The 26,553-nt window shown below is 33.8% G+C and overlaps 1 protein-coding gene across 1 annotated transcript in view; it reads left to right on the forward strand.

Moving 5' to 3' along the window:
* Positions 1-26,553, forward strand: part of PIK3R1 (phosphoinositide-3-kinase regulatory subunit 1) — a 96,749-nt gene that overhangs the window by 53,682 nt on the left and 16,514 nt on the right. Inside the window, exons 3-7 of the mRNA XM_031965863.1 lie at positions 8,613-8,705; positions 9,908-9,982; positions 18,603-18,734; positions 20,074-20,275; positions 20,480-20,559. Of these exons, the coding sequence (XP_031821723.1) occupies positions 8,613-8,705; positions 9,908-9,982; positions 18,603-18,734; positions 20,074-20,275; positions 20,480-20,559 (582 nt within the window). The remainder of the gene's footprint in view (positions 1-8,612; positions 8,706-9,907; positions 9,983-18,602; positions 18,735-20,073; positions 20,276-20,479; positions 20,560-26,553) is intronic.

Raw genomic sequence — 26,553 nt, forward strand, 5'->3', positions numbered from 1 at the left:
GTATTTAATACTCTTTCCTCCCCATCCTACCCACACACACCCTAGCACCAATTCTGCTTTCTAGTTCCAGTTGATATTTATATAATAATTTCCACCAGACAACAAATAATTCATCCTAATAATATCAATATATCTTCTGCCATATATTTACAAATTCATTGATGAGACTGTAACTTGGATTATGTTCATAAGCTTTTCTGAACCCAGTTTATATTGTTTCTGTTGCTTCCCTCCATATATAAGACTCATCATTGTATTGAAGACAGCATTTGCATCTGCTTGACATTGCTCTCCATAAACTTGTGTTATTTGATACTCAGATGCCAACTGCCCTTTTAATGATTTTAATGATTTGTTCTAAGCATATTAAGGGTAAATGAATGATTTGTAATTATTACTTTTTTAAAGGTCTTCTCATGAATGAATATTGAGTTCAGAAAGATTAATATTTCCTTGTAGATTTCGCTGCTGATCATCTTATACTGTGAAATGTGAATGTGAAGCTATTAAAATTTGGTTCCATTTTTATTTTTTTGACTAATTCCCATATCATTAAGCTTCAGTGTTGATGGTCATTTGTACCCATAACATTACATTTGTCTTAAAATCACTTCAGCAACATTATTTTTGTTCTTTATGTGGTTAGCATGCTAAAGAAATCACAGATAACTCCAATTTTCTTGTCCCTGAAGAAAATTATAATAAATATGAAAGTTTTTATTCAATCACCTGCCCCTTCTCTTTGAGAGTCAATGGTACTTTTTTTGGATTTCCAATTGTCTTTTCTTTTTCCTCCATTTCATATTATATAATTATTGAGTGGAGATATTGTAGGAAAAAAATCATGCTTTGAATATGGATTAGATAAGATAACCCTCAAAGTCTCTTTTATAAGTCTAATATTATAGCAAAGGATATTCCCAATTTCTGCATGTTATCATTATCTCAGATCCTTTCATTAACACTAAAGCCTGAGGATTTCTAGATTTTATTTAGAGGAATAGTTAAATGTCATATGATAGCTTTTTGAAAGCTATTTATTATTCCTTTCTAACATGATTAAACAGAATCGTCCTCTTGCACCACTGAAAGTGATAAGTTGGCCAGCTATATTTAGCTGAAAAAAAAAAAAAGAAAAGAAAAACAAAAAACTATGGCATCTTTGGGAAGAATGTGCTTACTAGTGTAGCCTTATGAGAAAATGTTTAATAAATGTTATTCTGAAAATATTTAGCCTGGCCCATGTTCAGGCTTAGCTTTAGTCTTGATTTAAAAAAAAAAAAAAAAAAAAAAAAAAAAAAAAGCTGCCATAGAATGGAACAGGAATTACCTTACATTTCATGGACAAGAGGATTTTTGCCTTTGGCAACATATAGGGTACAGTGGGATAAAAGACAAACAAACAAACAAAAAACTGGATTTCCTCTGTCCCTTACTAAGATGACCTTAGGCAAAAGGATTAACCTGAACCTCTTTTCTTAAATGAAATGGTTTGAATTATGTGCTGGCCTATAGATCTCATCATAGATTAAGAATACTTTTTCCTTAGAATTTTTAACTTCTTTAAATATGGCCCCTGCTGCCTTCTTTCCATGTCTTGGTACTCCCACAGATATTCTTGTTGCCTAGTGTGTGTATGTTATACATAAGGTAGTAAAAAATATATCTATATTTATAGATATAGATATTTAGATGTGAAATAGTAACATATATATTATTACTTTATATGTATTTTACTACTTTGCATATACTTAAATATGTGTTTACAATAATAGGCCACTTCATATATACTTTCTACTATATATTATACATTATTATATACAGCACATACACAACTTAAACTTTGTGACATGTCCAATGAAGATGCTTTGACATTTGCTATTGATAACTTTTGCTGCTGCCATGGAATAGATCAAGGCTTTCTCCTCCTTAAACATTGACTTAGCCTTTTGTCCTTTGCCATTTTTTCTCCATGGCACCCCTTCCCTATTATCTTTTACTTGTACATTGTGTGTATTCAACCAATGAAATAGGAATTCTTAACCTTGTTTTGTTTCCTGATACCTTTGGCAGTCTGGTGAGTCCCATGGACACCTCAGAATAATGTTTTTAAATGCAAAAAATAAAATAGGTTTTATAACAAAGGAAATCAATTATATTGAAATAAAGTTAGCAAAATATTGTAAAAGTTTGTAGACCCCAGGTTGAGATCTCAGCACTTAAAGTATAAACAGCTTTCAGGTTACACATAGTATGCCCACAGGTAATTTACAGATAAATGGAATCAACAAATGAGTTAACTTATTAACTCAGACTTTTATAATGGTCTCTTTTAACTACAAATTTAGATACACATTGTCCTTCCTTGCCTGGCATCAGGTGTAAACTGGAGGCTGATAGTTTTATCTTCTGCATTCCAGTAGTCCTCTCTTAATATGTAGCTCCCATTTCTAAGCTCTCATTGCCTTCCCACATGAATTCTCTTCTGTGTCTTTTAGTCTTTTTTTTTTTTTTAATACAAATTTGTGGTCTCTTGCAGATATTATTATTATTCAATCTTATTGTTTTCATTTTACTTACTACTCTGTCTTGCAGTCTATCTTCCTTTATCCTGAATCATTTTTTTTTTATTTCCATTTTCTTTTCATAGCTTCCTTTTCTTTCCATCTCTTAACCCTCCCCTAGTCAGCACCAATTCTCAGGGGTGTCTTTCAAAGAAGTCATGACATTAGCATTTCTGAAGTGATATGTGGTAACTTTTCTCAGTTAAAATGCAATGACTAGGGAAGAGTGACTTTCTTTACAAGATTGTCCTTGAAGAAAACCAGAATCTTCAGGTATTGTAAGAAACATCAATTCTTCTCTGATTTACAAATGTAACTATTTATGTTTCTCCTTTCTTAGAGTAAAAATAATTACTTAATATTATTGTAAAATGGGCTGGCAAGAGAAGAAAATCAAGACTTTTTGGGAAATGCCATAAACTTTTCTCAGACCAATAGGGTTTTTTTTTTTTTTTTTTTGATCATCAAATTTAGCAACAATGAGTTCTAACCAGAAAATATTACTACAACCTGTGAAAATTGGCTAGTTTTGTCTCATTTTGCTCAGTAGAAGTGGTTCCCAAATTCCTGTCAGTTTAGACCAGATTTCTTGTGTTTATAGGTTTAAATTAGGAAGCCTTGAAAGGAAAATAAATTTCCTTTTGACACCCACAGTTTTAGCTTTGTTGCTGTTCTAGTTCAGCAAAACAACAAAAAAAAATTAGTTCTACTCGTAACATTCCAGGTTCTGAAATTCTCTACAATATGCATTTTCTTTCTCTAAAAAAAATTGCACATTTTCACATATATATGTGGCATGATGTGTTTTGTCTGTGTGTGTGTGTGTGTGTGTGAGAGAGAGAGAGAGAGATTAAACATCACATTAGAATCTTTGCAGTGCATGGTGTAGTGAATTGCTAAATTCAGATTTTACTTTAAGTGATTAGATAATAATTAGTTATTTTGTGAGATTAAATGTATTATTTCAACTGGATTTTAACTATTTTACTGCCTTGGTTAGTGACAATTGAAGCAAAGTTGGAATGTCTCATTTCATAAAAGGAATCTTTCAGTCCTTATTTCCTATAATGGTGTGTCTCTGGAGTGTAAAGTTAAATTTGGAACAAATGCCAGATACATTTTTTAAAGCTATGTGACTAAGAGGCTGGTGTCAGACAGGCAGTTCAATTAAAGGTGTCAAAGTATTTGAGTATCCAGAAATATATGAAAGGTTCTAGTTTTCTAAATGGTTAATCTCTTTAGGTCAAAATTCCCATGGTGCTAATTAAATGGCATAATTCTCTCTGTAAATCTGACAATTTCCATTAGGCCTCTTTCTCACTTTGAGGAAGGAGAGAAAGGAATCCTTTATGTTTTGAATTTCTTTCTTATTTCATATCAGTTCTAAATACTTTTTTTACCCTACAGAGTAATGTGTATTCTCTTTTAAAATATGAAACTCACAACCACCCAAAGTTGCAAATATTTTAAAATAAAAATCAGCATACAAGGAGAGAAAATTAACTGATGGTTATTTCACTTATGGTTTCAATGAAATCATGTCATTTTTATTTTAGATGATTGTGCAAAAAAAGTTGCCAGTGTTCTGAACTTAAGCTGGTCCATTTTTAAGTTCCTTAAATATATAGACTGTTTCTTCCTGAATGGAACTTGTTCCTTGAAATTTTCTAGATCATTAAGTATAAAATCAGTGTTTAGATAAAGTTAAAAAAATTGCTCCTTGACATTTTAAAATCAAGTTCTTGTGTTCTTCATAATTTTATTCACTATACTCTAGGTATTTGTGCAGTTCCAGATATTTTGAGGGATATTTGATACTATAAGGTGTTATTATTAAAGGTGCATCAGAAGTCTACAGGATGTATTTTTGCTCACAATGTTTCTCTTAATTGTGAATTCTATTCACAATGAATTTCTTAGGTGAACCCTGAGAGTTTTGTATTCCTAAAAAGCATTTTAAGGGAGGTATAGCAAAGTATCCAATCATTTTTTGATGGCAATGGAATTCGGTCTTAGCTACAGTTATTACATAAAGTAACATCTGACAGATATTTGTTCCTGCTTTGTATGTGAACCTCTTTTTGTATTATATCCTTTTACAGTTTAAAAAGCTTGCGCTAGTCTCAGCCCACTTTCATACTGCTTCCATCCATAATGAAAGATTTGGCTCTAACATTTCTGGAGTTAGTCAGTATTCCAACTTTAATTTTCCACTTGCCTTTGCCAGGCACTCTAAAATATCTCTTTTTACTGAGAACTCCTCCAAAAGGTACAGCTGTGTGCTGGTTTCATCTTGCACTTTGTAGCTATGTTGGCAACATCTAGTATAAGGTATGCTCCCGTCTCCCACACATTGCTGCTGCCCAAGTACTGTTCAGGCCTGTCAGTCTTAACCAGCTTGAGAAGTGCCCCAAGATTGCAGGGAAGTCTGGTCTCTCCTTCATGTGATTGGTTGTTGTTGGGGTAAAGGAAGAAAAAATAGAACTCATGGAAAATGTGCCATTCGACGTACCAAATCTTCCTACAGCTGGGGAGACTGAGGAGGTCATCTTTGTCCTTGCAAATGATGAAGAGAGAACATGGTAGACTCTTTACCTCCTGCTTTTTTTAATACTGTGGAGACAGATTCGTATCTTCTAATTCTACTGCTCTTTCTTTTCTTCAAGTGTGCTGATGGTTTTTCTTTATAAAATGATTCAGTGGAATGAAAAACTGTTGCTGAGGTATAGTTAAAGGAATTCACAAATTTGCACAGATTTCAGGGAGTGAACTTGATCTCCACAGTTCAGTCCCTTGCCTCCAACAAATGCTTTAGAATTTCAAAATGGTCTTCAGTCAAAATCTCACCAAAGTTTGTTGAGGATAATTTCAAATGCTTACAAAAGTTAACATTTGTAAACTTTGGAAAGACCAAACTTTGTTCATTGCTACTACTTTTCCTAGAGATTTTACTGAATAAAAATGGTTTTTCTGTCTTGGTTGCAATTTAAGGTCACTAGATTTTATGATTGTAGTGCTGTATCTCAGAGAGTTACTGTTTAAAAGGTCACTTGTCAAATTTGGTAATTTTCCTAGTGATTATTGTTTCTGGTCTTCATTTCTTAAAAGGAAGGGCTTTGAGTAGCTGTTTGCCTTTTTTGGATAAAATTAAAGACATACTTGTTTTTATTTTATTATACTTCTTGAGGGACTTCTATGCCTAAGATAGATGTTGTCATGCAATTCTGAGACTTCTCAAGGAAAATAGATTTAGTAACTAAAGTTAGCTGTAATGGTAAGAAGGTCCTTGAAATCTTGTGTCTTGTGTTTTTGTTAAATGGTATCTTTTAGAACTTCCCATTGCATATTCTCAGTAGGTAGCCTTGATGATTCAGACATTTGAACAATTGTGAATTACAATATGTACAGTAATTTATAGAAAAAATTGCTGTGATCTTTTAAACTTACAGATTTTCTGCAAGGATAATTTATGTGGATTTTAAGAAATGTTTCAGTATCTTGGGAGATAGAATAGGCATAGGAATTAGCTCTGTAATTTCACAAATTCTCAGAACTCCCTGGGGAGGAAACCTCATTTACTAATGCTGGGAGATATTCTTTCTGCAATTTAGAATCTTGGAGAATTGTCTAGAGCAATGAACAATTAAATGACATGCTCAGAGTTACCTATAGTCAGTATGTCAGAGCTAGGATTTGAACCCAGGTGTCTTGGCTTCTATATCAACTCTATCCACTTATATTGTGGCTTCCTTCCTTCCTCCCTTCCTTCCTTCCTCCCTCCCTTCCTCCTTCCCTTCCCCTTCTTCCTCTTCCCCTCCCCCTTCCCCTTCTCTAAAAGACCAGAATGTTACACATCAACTTAATTTTGCTTTTGACATTTGTGCTGGCTTGAAATGATGAATAGTATACTGGGGTTTAATTGAAGAAGACCTGGTTTCAAATTCCTTTTAGATATTTATTAAGTTTGTGGGCAAGTCATTTCTACTGTTTCAGGTCTTCCCTTTATTCCTTCCATAAAATATCAGCATTTTTTATTATTATTGGTTTAATCTTTCCACTTTGTTTTTTTTACATGAAAATAGAAAATTTTGAGATTTTAAAGGCATAATTTATTCTCCATTAACATTGTTTTACATATCTTTACATAACTTTTTTTTTTTTTTTTTACTTCCATTGAACCATGATGAACTCAGGAATTGGTTGTGGTGAGTAGTGTCTGTGAGCTGGTAATGTCATAATCTAGAGGCAGAGAGAAGTGGATTGTGTTGTGTTGTCAGAGAACGGAGTTCTTGGATATTTTGGCTTCAGTTTGTAGTATTTTTAAATAGTCTGCTTTTAAGGTATGTGTATGTGGAAGTAGGTGGAAGTTAGTGTATCCTTTCATTGATGGTTTTTCTTTATAAAATGATTCAGTGGAATGAAAAACTGTTGCTGAGGTATAGTTAAAGGAATTCACAAATTTGCACAGATTTCAGGGAGTGAACTTGATCTCCACAGTTCAGTCCCTTGCCTCCAACAAATGCTTCAGAATTTCAAAATGGTCTTCAGTCAAAATCTCACCAAAGTTTGAATTTGCTTAGCTCAGCACTTCATTTCAAACTGCTATCCTCAGATATACTTTCTTCTGTCAGCTATTTTCCCTTGTGTAGTGAGGATGTCTATCTCTAAATATCCCTGCTTTCTCAATATGAAAAAGAAAACATTTATTTTGTGCCTACAAACATTTATTTAGTGTCTATTATATACTACACTAGCAATCTTGATTTTACAATTTTATAGTTTTAGAAGGAAAAAAATGTGGGTTTGACTTGTGGATTAGATGAGTCCCAAAAAAATTGTCTATGGAGTTAATTTCTATACCACAAATCTCTTGTCTTTTACAGTAGAGATTTTCTTTCAGGATGAAGGCACAGAGAAAATGGTCTTGTTAACTTGGAGTACAAAAGAAAGTAAAGTGGTTAGTAGGTTCTGTAGATTGTAGTTGAGCCTCTACCTGGACAACGTCCTTTGACTATTTCTTAGATGATTGTGCAAAAAAAGTTGCTGTACAAACTGTACAAACAGCTCTGGAACTGTTTTTCATTTTTTGTTGTTTTTTTTTTTGGTTATTCTTTGTTCTTTTGTTTGGTTTTGTCCAATAGAGCTAGTCACCAGCCAATGCATGATAACAGTCTTGCTGAAAATTTCTTAAGTTTCTGAATATATAGATTTTATAAAGTGATGTCATACTTTTCTGAAAATAATTCCAAAAAAGCACATATTTAATGATATAATTTTGCATGGTGAAATACCATGGTGATTGAGCAAGTTTTAATTGAAGAAATTATTGTGTGTCATGTTAGTATGTATTGCTTCTCATAAAAAATACTTGACTAAGATCCAGTGAGCGTTTAACATGAAAAAGAAAAAAAAATTAGATTGTATAAAATTATTTGTTTCCAAATAAAAGAATATAGGGAGTCACCAAAAAAAAAAAGTCCCTCAAAACTCAGCTAAAAGTCTAAATGGAAATAAGAGTGAATTTTAGCAAAATATTGGCTGCACATGTAGAGATTTTCATAGTGAGTCTGTTTTTACAATCTATGGTTTGACAACTTTGTGGAGAGAGTATTTAGCTCCCTCCTCTGGCACATTGTGAGAAAAATTACTTTCACTGCCAAAAGATTTTCTTTCTTTCTTTCTTTCTTTTTTTTTTTTTTTTTGTCTACAGAATACCAAATGTGATATGCAGTGTCAAAGAAAAAAATATTTATGTGAATACATAAAGTTTAAAGTGTTTTTGTAGCATTGTAGTGTTTTTTTTTTAAGAATATAAGTGAACCCAAAAAGAACTGTTACATAAATATTTCAGAAACTACTCAAGGTACATGCAGATAGAGTATTCAACAAAAATGTCATGGAACCTTCATCTGAATACAGAACTAATATTATGCATTTGTTAAGCTGAAAGTATTTTAAAAAATGTAGTTCTTGTTTAAAAAAATTATTTTTTTGTCTTATCACATATAAATTTAACATTTTAAACTTGTCCTTCATTTTTTCTTCTAGGTTTTACGCTTCTAGAGCTCACAGAGCAGTTTTCTTCTCCTGCGATTGCTCCACCAGTCCTTATTAAATTAGTGGAAGCTATTGAAAAGAAAGGTATGTGCTAGAATTGTATGTGATTCTGATTGATAGGTCCTTGGGTCATTGGTCTTTATGCATTTCTTAGCCTTGAAGGAAATATTAGAAACTCAAGTATCAGAAAATAGTTTTCATCTGATGTTTAAAAATCAGATGAAATTTGTTCTCCAGTGCCTCATCAGTTAATCAGTGAGCACATAATAAGTACTTAATAGTGCCTGTGACTGAACTTAGCCCTGGCGATACAAAGACAAAAGTGGTGGTAACCCTGGCCTTTCAAAGGTTGTGCAGTGCAGTTCATATTTTGGTGGGCCCTAACAAATTGGGAAAATTACAAGATATGAGTCTTCTGGCATCCCTTGAAAGAGGCTCAGCCTAGCTAAGTATGGATAAATTCATTAGCAGAAAGTTGGCTAACCTGGTGATCAGTTTTTTTTTTGTTTTTTTTTTTTTGGACCACTGTGATTTGTAGAATTTTAATCATAGTTTAATCATAGTTTGAGATATAAAATAGTGGAGGAAGCTCCAACACTGTAGAAGTCATAGGTGTTTTGAAGTATTAGAAAATTATTAAATGATAACTGCACACACATAATACATTTTACACACACACACATATCAATAAAATAACTTGTACCTACACACTTGTTCACAGATTACTGCTCTTTGAAAGTCTTGTTGCAGGATTTCACCTTTACCTATTTTTTAAGACCTATAGAATAAAATAACTTTTTTAGAATTTAAAAATAGATGTTCATGGGAAATGGAAATGCCTTTCTCACTCAGTCAGCAAAGTATTTATTAAGCATTTGTTATGTGCCAGACACTGAATGTAGATATAAATAGAAAAATGTTTCTGCCCTCAAGGAGCTTACATTCTAATAGGGAGACAGTACATAAAGGGAAATTTACAAGATGAGGATTGAGATGTGGGAGCCTGGTAGAAGGAGTCCAGAATATAATCTAGGAAAGAAAGAGATATAGATGACTAGGTGCTTCTCCTTAAATGAGGATTCTAGGAAGAGCCATCCTATCAAAGAAAGAAACCAAGAAGATGTAAGAGGGGCAGAGAGGGTACTTTCAAGATGATTTTTAGGACTGGAGTGAAACTTTATGATGAAGAATTTGGAGAATGGTAGCCAGTTTTCCCAAGAACATGATGTTGTGTTTTTTGTTTGTTGTTTTTTTAGTAACCCCAGATTGGTTTTTTTGTGGTTTAGGCCTGGAATGTCCAACTTTGTACAGAACCCAGAGCTCAAGCAGCATAGCTGAACTCCGGCAGCTTCTTGATTGTGGTAAGTATTTCAGATATAAGAATATATAAAACACTAAAGACATTTCTTTTTTAAAAATAATTTATTTTCCACCCAAATTTATGTACAAATAATTTTAACATTAATTTTCCAAACATTTTGAATTCCATATTTCCTAATCCCCCTACCTAAGATGGCAAACAATTTGATATAGAGTATACATGTGCAATCATGTAAAACATTCTATTTTTTTTTTTTTTTTGGTGGAAGAAAACTGGAATGAGAGAAAGAATGAAAGAAAGAGGAAAAATAATATGCTTTCTTCTGCATTTAGATTCCATCAGTCCTTTCTTTGGCAGCAGATAGTTTATTTCGCCATGAGTCCTTTAGAGATCTTTGGATCATTGCAGTCTTAAGAATAGCTAAGTCATTCATAGTTATTCTACTATACAGTAATACTATTACTCTGTACAGTGATATTACTAGATCAAAGGGCATACACAATTTGATTGCCCTTTGGGCATGGTTCCAAATTGTTCTCCATAATGTTTGGTGCAGTTCACAGATCCACTAACAGTACATTAATGCTCTAATTTTCCTACAAACCTTTCAACATTTATCATTTTCCTTTTCTGTCATATTAACCAATCTAATAAGTATGAAGTGGTACCTCAAAGTTATTTTAATATGCATTTTTCCAATCAATAATGATTTAGAGCATTAAAAAAAGGACTAGATAGCTTTTATTTCTTCATCTGAAAACTGCCTGTTCATATCCTTTGATCATTTATCAATTGAGGAATGACTTGTATTCTTATAAATTTGAATTTTCTATGTATTTGAGAAATGTAAAGTCTTTGTCCCAAAAAAAAAAAAAACCTTGGTATAGATATTTTTTCCAGTTTTCTGCTTTTCTTCTAATTTTGGTTACATTGGTTTTGAGAACCAAACCCTTTTTGTGCAAACCCTTTTAAATTTAATATAATCAAAATTATATTTTGCATCTCATAATGCTCTTTATTTCTTGTTTGGTCCTGCATTCTTCTCTTATCCTTTTATGTGATAGGTAAACTATGCTGTGCTTTGAATTTGCTTATGGTCTCACCTTTTATGTATGTAATATATGTAATAGGAGATGTTGATCTAGAACCTGGTTTCTGCCATAAATTTTGTGCAAGATACTTCTGGATCTATTTTAGGTCATGCATAGCACAAAATGGAAACTGAATTTGGGGTAGACTTTACTCTTGGAGTATCCTTATTCATTCTAGAGGAGAGCTTAAATGTCATCCAGTCCAGCTCCTAACATCAAATATTGTTTTCGTGGAAATGTAAAATCTCAAACACCTGTCTTTAGTTCAGTGATTCTCTGCCATGAGCCTGCATTACTGCTCAAGAAAGGGAGTTGGTACCAAAGGACTTTCCCTCCTTCCACTCCACCAGTTAATCATTTTCCTCTAAATCAGATGGATACTTTGGCAGAGTGGTTTCAGAGGGTTGGGCTTAAAAATGAAGAGGACCTGTGTTCACATCTGCAATTTTACCCTGTATACACAACATCGGTTGAGTTACTGATGTCTGTGATTCTCATATTTAGGTGACCACATTAGCTCATATAGGACACAATGCGTCCTCAAAATGCTATTATAGAACCGTTAAACTTGTGTGTGCTCTAGTTTTCTTGTGAGCCACTGTCTTATTCTGTATTCTATTAATTAATTACATTAATTAAAACAGTAATATTTATTTTTACTCATTTATCTGGAATTTGAATTTTAGGGTTTGTTTTCACTTTTTTCTGGAAGCAGAAATATTAGTAGCTAATATAATAAAACTAACTCTTAGACTTCCCATCACATCAACTCAAAAAACCCCTTATTTATTCATTCATTAATCAGATGTTTACCAAGTGGTTACCTGTTCTGGGCCTTGGTGGGAGGAAGGGGAAGATACAATTTAGTTTTAGCCATGATGGTTGCCCTCCCAAAACTTATCCTTGGAGAGAGGCTGAGATGGAGGTAAGATGAAAACTCAGAAAACTAATCACATTATATTACATGGAGAGTGGTAAAATGAAGTACGGTTTGTAGTCTCAAGTTTTTCTGTCTTGGTGGAAATCTTCATGGAGGGAGATGGGGGTTGAATTGAATTTTAAGAGATGATTAAGCACAAAGCAGGAAGGAGAATATCCAAGCAGCATGAGCAAAGCACAGGGCCTGAATGGAGATGGGAAGTTGTCGAGTTTTTGTAGAGTTCTCAGAGGCTGAATAGAGTGAGGTGCTTTTCAGATAGGGAAGGACCCGAGTGATAGGTAAGGGAGTTTGAGCTTTATTTGGAAACAGTAGGGAATCATTGAAGATTTCTGAGCAGAAGGTTTATTCAAGTAGATTTGCTCACGAGGAAGATGGCACAGCCAAATGAAAAATGACTTCTAAGGAGGAACTTCATAAAGCTGCAGAAAAGACCAGCTAAACTATATGTGGTAGTGCAGGAAGAAGGTAATGAGACCCTATGAGAGTGAGAATAGGGAGAAGGGGACAATAGAGGAAATGGAACCAAGATAATTTGGAAGATGATTGGATGTAAGAGGTGAGAAATTTGTCAGAGTAATTATTATAACGTCATAAAAATAGCTTTAGTAAGTAATTGCTTTTTTTTATGCCTTTCTCTTGTCATCCATCTTCCAAACTTGCCAACTCTGCATTTCAGAATTGCCAAGGTAAAGATAACATTATAAGCAACATAACCAGTATTACAGTAGGGAGCATTTTATTTTTCCTTTAAGATTTAGTAATAAATGCTGCTTAGTTGTGCAATGTAGAAACACACACATACATCTCTTTGTGTATATTATGCTTTTCTATATCTTTTTTACTTATTCAACAAGCCACATATGTGCCAAGTACTTATCATAATATAATCAAGGTAAAAATATTTTTCTGAGTTTTTAAAAAAATTTTATTCCAAAAATATTTTTTCAGGCTAAAATTTAATACTTCAAATGAAAATGTCTGACATAACTATGTAATATTGGTTAATTTGAAATGTCATAAATATTAAAGGCATTTTCTGATGAATTTAAAGTATCATTAATGTTAGATAACTTTTTTCCCTGAGGCATTTGGGATTAAGTGATTTGCCCAGGGTCACACAGCTAGGAAGTATTAAAATAGTGCCTGAGACCACATTTGAACTCAGGTCCTCTTGACATTAGGGCTGGTGCTCTAGCCACTGTACCTCTTAGCTGCCCAATTAATGTTTATCTTAAGTATATTCATATGATTGTAGATTCATGTTTTCAGTAGGAAATTTGTTAAATTTGTTAAGGTCAGAGGAAATAAAGACATCAGAGCTTCAAGAGTTTGTGAACCCCTGTGAAATAGTGGTTAGATTTTAAGGTAGACCAAGTATAGAATTGAACCAGGTTAGCAGTAAATATCTTCATGCCATATTATTGACATGAGAACCAGTTTGTACAACTAAGATAACTGTGAGATTAAATTAGTGCCCTTCTTGAGCATCCTGAGGCAGCAATGGAAAAGAAGCAATAGATGAGCAATTTGTCTCCACTTTCTGCCTCCTATGAAATGAGGAGAATGGTGCAGAATCTCCAATACTCTTTTTATCTTTGATATTCTGGGTATTTTTTGTTGGGATGTTGAACCACAGCGATATATTCGTTGTTGTCAGAGAGAAGCAAAAATATGAGAGGAACATGGCGTTGCATCTAGTTAAGTGAATTGCTAAGTGCTTATTTAAAGTTTTGTGCTATGGGATGTGTATCTGTTTTATCTACTTTCTGTCTATTTTAATTGAAGATATCTTTAAAAATATCTAGAGATCAAGGAGTATAATGGTTGATAGACATAATTAGTGAAGTGAACTATAATAAGATTGCTGAAGAATTGGTGAAAAATTTAAGAACAGAAGAAATGAAGGTTTTCAGGTCTAAGTTTTTAAAGTTTTTTGGAGTTTATGTCTGAAGTAATTGTAGGATAGGATACTTAATCTAGTACCACAAACAGAACAAATAAGTCTCAAGTGAAGAAGTACTTAAAAATCATACACAAACATGAAAGGACTAATAATGTTTTTAAAGAGTAATTAACATGCTAAGTAGGATGTGCTATAGAATGAACTTTGGCTTTTCAAGTGAGCTTATTTGTTATTGGAATATTCTTTTACCTGCCTGGTTCCCCAGTCATTATTCCCAGAGTCAGCTTTCTACATACAGAAAAGCTTCTATGTATTCCGATTGTATGCAGATATGGGAATACATTTGGAATGCTAAAATTCAATGTCTTCTAGAAAATTTTATGTGGTGAAAGCAAGGTTTTCCTACAAAGGGAAGCATCTAATTATGCAAGTAGTAAAATTAATAGTATTAATCTGTTCAGCAAATAAACAGATTTATTTAAGGTTTCAGGACATCAGAAATATTACAAGTTATCAGTAGGGACATTGGGTAGACGCATATATACTTATTTTAATAAGACTGATGGAATTTAAATATCTATCAAGTGTTATGATACCAAATCCTCAATATAAAAAAAGCAGGAAATAGTAAAAGAATCATTGAATAATTTTAACTGACTTAAGTGTCTAAATTTTAATTTTATATAAATGTAAATTCCTCCAAGTAGTTTTTTTTTTGTTTTTGTCTTTGCATTTCCCAGCACATAGTATATGTTTAAGAAATAACTGATTGCTTAGAATCAAAAAAGACAAAAATTAAAAAATAAAAGCAGTACTTTTAATGACACAAATTTTCTTCCTGAAGCAGATTCCTTTTTTTTTACCAATAATATTGTACTATATATTGTAAATCATGGAGTATCATAATTTGTAATAAATTAAAGCTAGGGGTCGATCAAAGGACAACAGAGACAACATGATAGCCATAAATAGGCTTAAGTGTATCACCAATTAAGAATCATATCCCAAAAGATCATCAAAGAGATGTATGACTGAAAGAGGAGGTAGGCTGGTCATGTAGCAGGTGTCAGAGATAATAATAGCTTATGTTTGTATGTTTACATGTTTTTTGAGTTTTGCAAAATGTTTTATAGATATTATCTCATGGAAACACAAATATATATCCATACAAAAATGTCTAAGTCTTTAACAACTCTGAGATTCAGTTTCCTGTTAAATATTTTATATACTGGCCCGTCTTATCTTATGGCTAGTATAGTTAGCTAGTCCCCATTAGTTTAAGTAATGAATCCTGTGAAGTGGTCATGTTATTTGAATTTATGCCATATATTGCCATTGAGCTGGAATCAATTGCTATATTTTTCATAATCAAAATTTCAGATAGTGCAGATTACAATGCAATGTCCTCATTATCGTCTTCTTTTTTCTTTTTCTTTTTTTTTCCTCTTTCTCCTCTTCCTCTTCCTTCTAATTCTTCTTCCTCCACCAAATAGAACCTATTAATATTAGAAGTGGGATTGGAATCTGAGTTTTCTTGACTCCATCGGGTACCAGTCCATCCATTATGTCAAACTATCTCCTTAACTAGGAAATGACAGATGAACTGGCTCTCTTCATTCCATTGTACCCATTTAACAAGAAAAAAAATCAAAGGAGAAATCTTTAGCACATTGATCAACTCTCCTATATAGGATTTATAGAAGGACCTTAAAAAGTTTCAAAAGACTAGAAGGTGTGAATAATGGCAGTCAGCAGTGTTGGAAGGAGTAACTCATCTTGGTGAGATCACAGATCCTTTGGAATACCAAGTATGCCTTATTCAAATCTATTTGAAGATTGTCACTGATGAGTAGCTGGTCTGGAATCTTGATCTCCCATCTCCCAAGGTTTAACATTTGAAATTCTAACGTCTTAACTGTAAAAGTCTACAGTAAGCCATGTGTCTACTTGCTTATAGGGGTAGAGAGTAGCTTATTCTAGGGATTCCAGTTGCTTACATTAAGTGATTAAGAGCCACACAAAACCTTATGGTGCCCTTTCCTCTCCAAGTGTTAGGATAACTATGTTGGTGAGCTTTAGGAACAGTCAGTTTTCAATTATTAAGTTTAGAGGAAACTTAGAGAAATTATTAGAGAATTAAGATAATTAATTAGATTAGAGAATTAATTATTAATTAAAATTAGAGAAATCTCCCTATTCTTTAATTCTCATCTCTCTCTCTCTCTCTCTCTCTCTCTCTCTCTCTCTCACACACACACACACATATATATATATATAAAAACACATATTTATGCGTGTGATTGTGTGTATATGTGTGTGTGTGTGTGTGTGTGTGTATAATTTTTTTTAAGACATGCATTGTGTTTCTTTATGGCCACCCAAGTTAAATGTGTGACCCACAGGTCTTTCCATACAGAGTACAGATGTAATCTGTGGTTAGTTATTCTTAGTAGGGCCTGAAGTGGTTTGAGGCACTACCAAACTGCAGGGGTTTTTTTTTGTTTGTTTATTTTACCTCCCGTTGCTTCATACCAGTTAGTTTTGGTGCATTTTGTTTGTGTCTGTCTCACGATATTTTGTATTATAAGTTTTATAACCTTATGAAGGTAAGAGAACATTTGCTGGACTTATGATAAGGGATGTTCAGAACACCATTTCTATTTTCTGTGTTATGTTGGAGTGATTTTGAACATTCTTGGGTATTCACTGCCCATTATTTCAACTATTCAGGCTTTAAGAAAGAATCTTTGATTCTTAACTTAGACACCTCCCATATCCACATACATGGTCTTCAGTTCCTTTGTGTAATATCTTACATTTGTCCCTTCTCCTTGCCATCACCCCCCACTCCAGATTCTCATCATCTTGCCACCATCTTGATTCCTACCATCTTATACATTGATTCTCTATACCAGCGGCAAATTAACCATTCTAAAAGACTACTTTACTCCCTTTCTTACAAAGCTACTGGGACTTCTCATTGTCTACAGGAAAAATGTTTGAAGCTCATAGTTATTAAGCCCCTATAAAATTTCTAGTTTTTTTTTTTTTAACTTGCCCTCACTCTTCAATCTCCCATTACTTTATTGACAAACTTTAATCACCAGTCAAACAAGACTACTTATTATCACTGTGCCATTCCATTCCTTACATTCCCTTCAAACACCACTTGCATTTCTTTTACTAACTTTACTTACATCGTTCTTCCTGCTTGAAATATCTTCTCTTACCACCTCCTTTTTCATAAGTCCTTCAAGGCCCAGATCAAGCTACCCTTCCTCAAAAAACCTTTTCATCTGATTCAGGCCTTAGTGGTTTGTCCCTAAGTTCTTTGTCTTTACTATTTTTGAGGAATCTGTAGCTGCCTTCTGATTGTCTACTTGCTTCAAATATCTTCTTTCCCCAATTCTCCTCCATACCAAAGTTATCTTCTTAAAGCACAGGTCTCACTATGCCATTCCCCTGTTCAATAAACTCTAATAACTCCCTATTATTTCTAAGATCAAGCAAATAAGAAAAAATTCTGTGTGACATTTAAAATAATCTCCTAACAGGCTACAACTTAACTTTCCAACTTTCTTATATATTACTCCTCTTCCATTTTTTTTTTTCAAAATTTAACCTAGATGCCTACTTTTCTGATTCTGCTGCCCCCATACTTAGCTCCTAATCCTCTTCCTCCAAATTAATTTACATTATACATTTATGTGTGTGTATGTATGCACGCACACACACACACACACACATACACACACACACACAAGTAGTCTTCCCCAAAAGATCAAGGATTGTAGAATTTTCCTCTTTGATTCTTAAACTTTGACACATATTTATTGTTTATTATGATTGTATTTACCTTTTTATGTATATATTGGGTTTCCATAACTGGATATAAACTTTATGAGGATGAGGTTTTATTTGTCTTTGTTGTCTTACATGGATATAATTCTGATACTTTATAAGTGTCTATTGGGAAATAATTTGCCATAGTATTGCTTAACCTTTCACTCAGTTGAATAGTTTCTTGAATAGTAGTTCTGAAAGTTGCTTTGGATGGTTGTCCAAATAGCCACATTGTTGTTATCTTGTGAATAGTAGATGTTTCATAAATCTTTATTGAATATCAGGAAAAATAGCTTTAATTTAACCTTATTATAAATTATTACACTTTCGTCCTGATGATTAGCAGTTGCTGAAATTTTCTATTAATATTAAATAAATTAATGTTGATTTGTAGGGTTCAATCAGTACATTTGTGACCATCACAGCAGGAATAATGTAGATGTGATAAATTAAAATTCTTGAATGCAGATATGAAGAATACATTTGGAATGTTAAATTCAGTGTTTTCTAGAAAATTTATGTGGTGAGAGCAAGGTTTTCCTTCAAAGGGAAGCATCTAATTATGCAAGTAGTAAAATTAATAGTATTAATCTGTTCAACAAATAAACAGATTTATTTAAGTATGCAGGAGACCAAAAACATGCCAACAAGTACCAGTAGGGACATTGGGTAGGCATATACATACTTATTAAAAATAAGACTGATAGGATTTAAAAATACCTAGCAAGATATCAAGCCTCTTTTATCCTTCTTCATTTTGCTGCTCTTATTTTCACTATATTTTAGTTTGCAGCTTAGGAGGCAGGTGTTTTTTTTTTTTTTTTAAATTACAGATATGTTAAAATTCTTGACACCTAAAAATATATTTCTTTTTGTTTTACAGATGCCTCTTTGGTGGATTTTGATGTGATCGATGTACAGGTCCTATCAGATGCTTTCAAGAGGTATCTCTTGGATCTGCCAAATCCTGTCATTCCAGGGACAGTTTATAGTGAAATGATTTCTGTAGCACAAGGTTGGTTTTCCCTTTTTAGACAACTTACATACATTTAGACATCTCAAAGAACTTAATTCAGTGTTGTTTATAGAGCCAGCTTACCTTTTCTGGCTGATTACATTTTATTTGCACTTTCATACTCTGCTCCTCCCCAGTGAAGCTACATCTCCCTCCTCCATCTTTGCACAAGCTATTCCCTTTGCTTGGAACACTTTCCTTATTTACCTTTGATTCTTGGAGCTTTTATCTCCCTCAAGTGCTTTCTTTCTTTCCTTCAGGAAGCCTTTCCTTATTTCCCATTTGTTCTTTCCCTACTTCCCCTCCTGAAATCACTTTGTCTGTCAATCTATTGTATCCCCCTTTTTGTTGAGTCATATCTGATTCTTTGTGGAGCTGTGGACCTTAACACACTGATGCTCTCCCTGAAGTTTTCTTGGCAAAGATATTGGACTGGTTTGCTATTTTTTTCTCCAGTAGATTAATGCAAACAGAGTTTAAGTGATTTGTCCAAGGATACACTGCTAGGAAGTGTCTGAGGCCAAATTGGAAGTCAGGTCTTCCTGACTCTGGGCATAATGCTCTATTTATTAAGTTATTTAACTTACTTCTGTATCCCCCCCCCCCCCCCCAGTGAAATGTAGCTTTTAAAGGTGCTTTACCCACTATAGATGCTTAATAAACTTTCTTTCTGAAAAAGAAAATGTTAATATTAAATGGCTCATCTCTTCCTTTGAAACTGTATTGCCTATTGTACCCTTAGTCACAAAGGCATCAAATAGAAGTTTACCCAGAGCTGTGTTCACATGTTGAAATGGCTAATTGTTAACCTTTTATCAGTATTGGCAAAGTTCACTATCAGCAGAGGACACAGTGTTCAGAGATTCAGTGGTAGTTTCAAGGAATTGGGACAGGAGACTGGTGAATGAGTGTGCTCATTTGAGGATTCCCCCCCCCCCCTTTTTGAAAGATTATTACAGTATTATGAACAGTACAGTTCACAAAAGATGGATGTCAGCTAGGAGCTAATGCTCTCATCACGTGATTTTTGGGGCAGGATATCGTGGTTAGTAACCTTAAAAGTTAGAACCTGTGTCACTTATCTCATACATCTCCAAATTAGCCAATCAACTACCAGTGTACATTCAGTTGTGGCTTGCGCCAAATTTCTCTTAGATTTCCATTTGGCTTAAGAAGATCATACTTTCTTGCAAAGCACTTTGTCTAATGAGAAGAACAAATGCTCTGCTCCTCATGAAAACTGGCATTAACTTTGCTCCAATTAGTAGTTTTTGTGGAGTGGTGGGAAATAGTGGAAATACCTGCTGATTTCTGAAACAGTTTCTGTTTCTCCTTGTAGAACTACAGAGCACTGAAGAGAATGTCCAGATGCTAAAGAAGCTTATGAGGACTCCTCACATACCTCATCAGCATGGGCTCATGCTTCAATATTTGCTAAAACATTTCTTCAAACTCTGCCAGGCCTCTAGCAAAAATCTTTTGAATGCAAGATCTCTCTCTGAAATTTTCAGCCCTATGCTTTTCAGATTTCCAATCACAGGGTAAGTATGTGTGGGGAAAAATATTGGTCATGCATTTGATAAAATAGTCCTATACTTTCAGTTTGGGGAGTTAAACATGCTTTAAAAAGGTCAACCCATTAATGACTACATGTTTGTATCTCCTGTTCATAGAGAAAGGTTTGTGTTTTCTATTTTTCATTTTAAAGCAAAAGATTTCTAATAAGAAACCTTACTTTTTTACAGCTCTGATAATGCCGAACACCTCATAAAAACGATAGAACTTTTGATCTCAAGTGAATGGAATGAGCGACAGCCTGCACCAGGTCAGCCCCCCTTCTTTTTTTGTTTTTATTATCGTTTTCTTAAAATTTAAGGAAGCTTTTTTTCTTCCTATTCTTTTATTTTTCTTCACAATTAATAAATCTCTTGGAGAATTCAGTTACACTTAAAAAGCATATTTAGTGATAAAAATTGAGCTGGGAGTCACTGCGTATGGTGTTTGTTTGCTGGTTTCATGCTATAGTATTTAAATGGGAGTACAGAAGTATTCTCCAAAACGATCGCTTTCTTATTTTTTGACATTCTTATTTTTCTTATAATTTATAATTACTCTGTAATTTGAAGTGTTTTGTAATGTGTGTTTTGGAAGCAAGTACATTGAGAGAGATGTCTGTCCAAAAAAAAAATTTTTTTTTGTTTTTAAAATTATTATAAAATTGTTTTAAAATAAAAATTAAATAAAAATTTAAATAAAAATTGTTTTTAAAAGAAATATTGTTTTTTTTTTTGACAGACAATACCCCCAAACCCAACTATTTTTCAGTAATGCAAGCCGTAGAAAGACAGAATCTTTGCTGTAGCAAGTTGTAGCAAGCCAGACGCTTTTTTGAAAACTGGCTGGTTGGTGTTCCATTAGTTATTGAACAGAGCAAGAATCAGACTCAACAAGTGGTAGCTTTCATTTGGAATCGTAGATCTTTCTTCCTATGAAAGAGCTTCTCTTTCATTCTTGATCAGTGTGGAAATGTGACTAGAGTTTTGAGAAGAAATAAATGGTGATCATTTATACTTATGGTGTATATGCTAAGGGAACTTGTGTTTCACTAATTGTAATTGATGTTTGGAATTGAAAATTTTGAATATTGCAGACTTGTCATGAAGTATAGAGTATACCATTAGAAGGTGTTTTGAGCTTTTACCTACCATGTAGCCTCTCTTGGTTTCAGTTTCCTCACTTATAAAATGAGAATAATAATAACTTTGCAAGATTGTTTTGAAGATAAAATGAAATAGTGCTTTAGCAGGTATGATAGTAAAAGCTGAATGAATTTGAAGTCGGGATGTTTTTGTTTAGTCATATCAGACATTTTATGACTGCATTTTCTTGGCAAAGATAATGGAGTGGTTCGGCATTTCTTTTTCCAGAAGAGGAAACCGAGGCTGTCAGGGTTAAGTGACTTGTCTAGGGTCACACAACTAATCTAACACCAGATTTAAACTCGGGAAGAAGAGTCTTATTGAGTTTAGGACTGGCACTCTGTGCACTATTAGTGCCATCTAGCTAGCTGTTCTGGAGTCAGGATGACTTAAATTCAAATTTCCCCTCATGATTCTTAATCTCTTTTAGCCTCCTTTCTCTCATTTATAAAATGTGGAGGTTGGACTACATGGCCCTTAAGGTCTTTTCCACCTCCTAAGTCTGTTCTGTCCTACAGTTTTGTGACTATCACTTTCATTATAAAAATGTCGTTCTCTTGTATGTGTACAGCTGTCAGCTGTGTAGTAGTAATGCTGTGCCTGCCTGTAACAGGTATCCTTATATACAAATGCAGGATTAACTGTGGGGGATTAATATTTGGATCTACGAATGTATCAGGTAGTATTTATGGGAGAGGTTTTGGCACATAGAAAGAGTTAGGCTGCTGTGTAAATTGAATTAAGTCACTTTAAATAATTTTAATCCCTAATTAAAAAAAAAGCACAGCAATTAAATTGTGCCTGTATTTATAATACATATTTAAAGCAGCTTTCTGACAAAAAGGTTCATACCTGTACTTAGCATTTGGTGAAGAAGTATCACAGTAGGATTAGCTCATTCATCTGTGTAGAGGAAGAATAAATAGACCTTTTGTGTTGGCTAGAATATCACAGGAAGGCTAGCACTTAAACATATATTGGAGCACGCTTTCTAAAATCCTTATAAATAAGAAATTCTCAAAGTTGAACTTCTATAAGGTTCCCCAACCCTTTTGAACAGTCTGGAAATGTGAGAGTAAATGCTGGTCTTTTATATTTATGGTGTATGTATTGTGGGTGTGGGGGGAAAAACCCCTCCAAATCTTAGATTCTGAGGCCTTGGAGGTGTATTCAGATACAGATATTTAACTCTGTGGTATTACTAAGTTCTCTTTGGGGAATGGCCTCACATGTGATACAGCAAAGGTATGGAAACGATTTCTGAGATTGGTTGGCTCTCCATACTGCCTATGCATGAGATGGATGTACTTCTCTTTTGAGCCTATTGACCACATCATAAAAGATTTGATTGACCAGCATTGGTCTATGCATTGGAAGAGGTTGTTCCCTGCTGTTTAGGAGTTTATGGTCTGTTAGAAAAGACTAGTCCAGAAAATGTGTGAAAGTAGTAAATGATATAAAATAGTCCATAATTATAGGATAAACTGTAGGAAACTAATATAAACTCTGTAGGAATTCAGAGAGGAGGAAGACAAGTAAGGATCGAATTGAGTTGGGCCTTGAAGCTTGGTTTAAGTTTTTCCTAAGGGAAGGGAAAGAATCCCTGAAAAGTGCAGGGATATTAAAGATTCAATGTGAAAGAATCAGTCAGCCTTGCAATATTTTTAATCAATCTGGCAACAGTACTCCAAATGCTATAACTAATAAAATATTCTGTTAGGCAGTAAAGTGAAACTTGTTCCTTATGTTAGATGGTTAAAAAATACAGAAACCTGTTATTTGCTTATTTGAAATGTATTGTGGTCATAGAATGATAGGATTGACAGAGACATTAGAGACTCTGTAATTCAGTCCCCATGTTTTTATAGTGACATATCCAAAGTCACACAAATGGAACTAGGATTAGATCTCATTCCTGATTCCTTGTCTAATGGAACTCCCCCCTGATGATTTGGATTCACTCTTCCTTTCCTTTTCTATGGCTGTCACGCTTAATCTGGACTTTGACATCATTATTCTATTAGTCAAATATACTGTTAGCATATCTATCAAATCCCATTCAAATATATCTTGCAAAATTCTGCCCACCAAGCCTTCTTTAAACAGTTTTCATTATTAAAATGTGTTGCTTTCCTTATTCTAGGGTCTTTGTGGGTCCCTCTTGACTATTGATTTAAATCCAAACTTCTTAGTCCGATTTTAAAGACATCCCACCTATCTATCTGCCTCTGATAATAACACTTTCTACTACACCAAGTTGCTTTTCCACCATTAGTATCTGACTGTCAAATTAGCTACTTTGCCCCACTCACTTCCAATTCCATGCCTTTCTTTGAACTTTAGGAGGCACATGGTGTGAAATACCTAGTTAGGAAGACCTTAGTTGAAATCTGGCCTCAGATACTAGCTTTGTGACTCTGGGCAAGTCACTTTACCCTGTTTATTTTAGTTTCCTCAACTGTAAAATGGGGATAATAGCTTTTATCTCTCAGGGTTGCGAGGATCACATGAGATATTTGTAATGTGTTTAGCATTGACCCAGCATTGAATAGATGATTAATACATGCTTATTCTCTTTCCCTTCTTCCTCTTTTAATCCAGTCCCCCTAATACCACCACTCCATGCAGCCTTGTGCTTGTTGGGATTGATAAATTCCTTTCCTTTGACATTGAAAAACCCATGATATTCTATTCTGATACTCCTAGATTGATGGTATATTTATTGGAAGCATTTTTTTTGGTAGTTTATCCTCTCTAACCACAGCTTCCTAAAGCTTAGTTTCTCCAAAGATTTCTGTGGCTTAGAATGGAACTTGTTATAAGAATATTGGCAAATTTTCCCAGGATAGTCAGCGATACTAAAATGCAGTAATTGAAGTATAAAATTGTGCCTTTAAGTCAGATGAGGAAAATTTAAAAATTGTCCTTGCCTCCCACCTTCTCTGCCCCTAGCCTTCCCTCTCCTCTGCAACTGTCAAGGTTAATTTTTAACCTCCAATATAATTCAATACATTCAGGTTGAACCTGATGCATAAATTTTATTAAATGCCCTAGGCCTGATTTTCAAGCAAGCTTATAAAAGCAAGTCCTAGAGCAGAGAGAATGGCCTTGCAAGACTTTTTTGCTGTTGTTGTTTTCTAAAGCTCTTTTGGATCTAACATATATTTAATATTGAAGTGGATATTTATATTTTATTAAAGCTTTTTATTTTCAAAACATATGCATGGATAATTTTTCAACATTGACCCTTGCAAAACCTTGTTTTCCAAATTTTCCCCTTTCCCCCCACACCCTCCCCTAAATAGTAGGTAATCCAATATATGTTAAACATATTAAATTTGATATAAATTTATAAATTTGATATAAATTTGAGGACTGGTTGTTTTCAAAGGGGAGAAATGGAACTTTAAAGAAAATCCATGTATTGCTTCATCAGGAGGGAAGAATAGAGAGCAAGACCCTGCCATGTTCTGTTGGAAAAAGAAAGAATATAGTTACGATTTGTCTAAAACAAGGGAAAATGATGTCTGTGAATTTCAGCAAAACTCTCTTCCTCTCTTCTTTCTTCTCCCTCTCTTTTCCTTCATCTTCTCTTTTTCTCAGATTTACAGATAAGTTTTACTTTTAGTTTGTCTGTGGAGGCTTTTCCTCTTCCTCTGAAAGTGACAGGAGGTTAGAGGAAAGTGACCTGGGAGGGAGGAGTCATCATCATACTATCAGGTGACAGACAGATTTTTTCCGGTGACCCAGTGAACAATAGTCTGTATGGAAAGGGAGGAACTTTTAAGTTGATAATCAGTTATTAAGTCTAGCTGTTATGCAAATAGATATTGGTTTGCATTTATGACTACAGTTTATAAATCCAGAACATGCTCTAGCTCTGTTCGAGGGAGGGACAATGTGGAGCAGTGGGGGAAAAAGTTCTGAACTCCAGTTTTTGCTTCCCTTGCTTCAAATTCTGACCCTGCTCTTTACTTCCAAAGTAATTCTTGTCAGTCACTGACTCATTTCTGTGGATCTCAGTGTCCTCATGTATAAGAGGAGAGGGTTAGAATGGGTCCCTTCCAGTTCATTGACACCCAAGACTTTTTTTACTTCTTGTGGGTATAAATAGGTAGAAGGAGCTAGGAATTTCTCCTTTGGCTTACTTGGAGGAAGAGAGGAGTGAGAGAGAGGTGGCAGATTTTGGCAGAGAGGCAGTATAGTAGATAAAAGCGCTGGTTTTGGGAAAATCCGAGTTCAAATTCAGCCCCAGACACATAATAATTGTGTGGCCCTGGTAAAAGGTCACTTAACCTCTGTTTCTTCATTTGTGAAAGGGGCGTAATAATAGCACCTACCTCCTTTGGTTATTTTGATGACAAAAGGAGATTATTTTTATGATGCTCTTTGAAATCCTGAAAGTGCGTTTTAAATTATTAGCAATTAGTTAAGCACTGCCCATAAAAAACAGTGAATGTATATTCTAAAAGCTTTCAATTTACAGCAATTATTTGAAGTACATATTGATGTATGTTGTCAGATTTAAAGAATTGAGAGAATTTTGGTATCATGGAAGCATTTTGTAATTTAAATATTTGCCTTTTTCATGGCTGGTTATAAAATATTTTTAAAAATTTATTTAAAATTGGGTATATTTTACAGCATTTAAAATATTTTGCAAGATACTTTTACTGCTTATTTGTTATGAACAAATTTTCAAACTGTGTTCTAAGGTTCATAGAAGCTGGATGATTTGATCTTTAGTATGACTACCAGGAATTGAATTGCTGATGACATTTTTGATTTGCTTCTTATACCAGGTCTTCTAAAATAGTAAAATTTGACATGCATTGTACTTAAAAAAAAAAAAAACCTGATACATAAGAGAGTGTTATGGATATGTTAAATTTTATCAAGGTGACATAATCTAGTTTTTTAAAAAATTACATACTTTCTCCTTAGGCAATATTATTGATGCTAGTATTTTGTTAGGTAATCAGCTTATAGAGTTTGTGTTCACTTTTTGGTAACAAGTGATTCTTATGTCGAGTTAAGTAAACTTAGTTGACTTAAAAATTAGACTTTATCAAAAGATGGCCTTGGAGATTGAGTTTGTAATTTTCTTTCAGGAAACATAC

The sequence above is a fragment of the Sarcophilus harrisii genome, chromosome 1 (genome assembly GCF_902635505.1).
Source record: "Sarcophilus harrisii chromosome 1, mSarHar1.11, whole genome shotgun sequence".
Taxonomy (NCBI): Eukaryota; Metazoa; Chordata; class Mammalia; order Dasyuromorphia; family Dasyuridae; genus Sarcophilus; species Sarcophilus harrisii.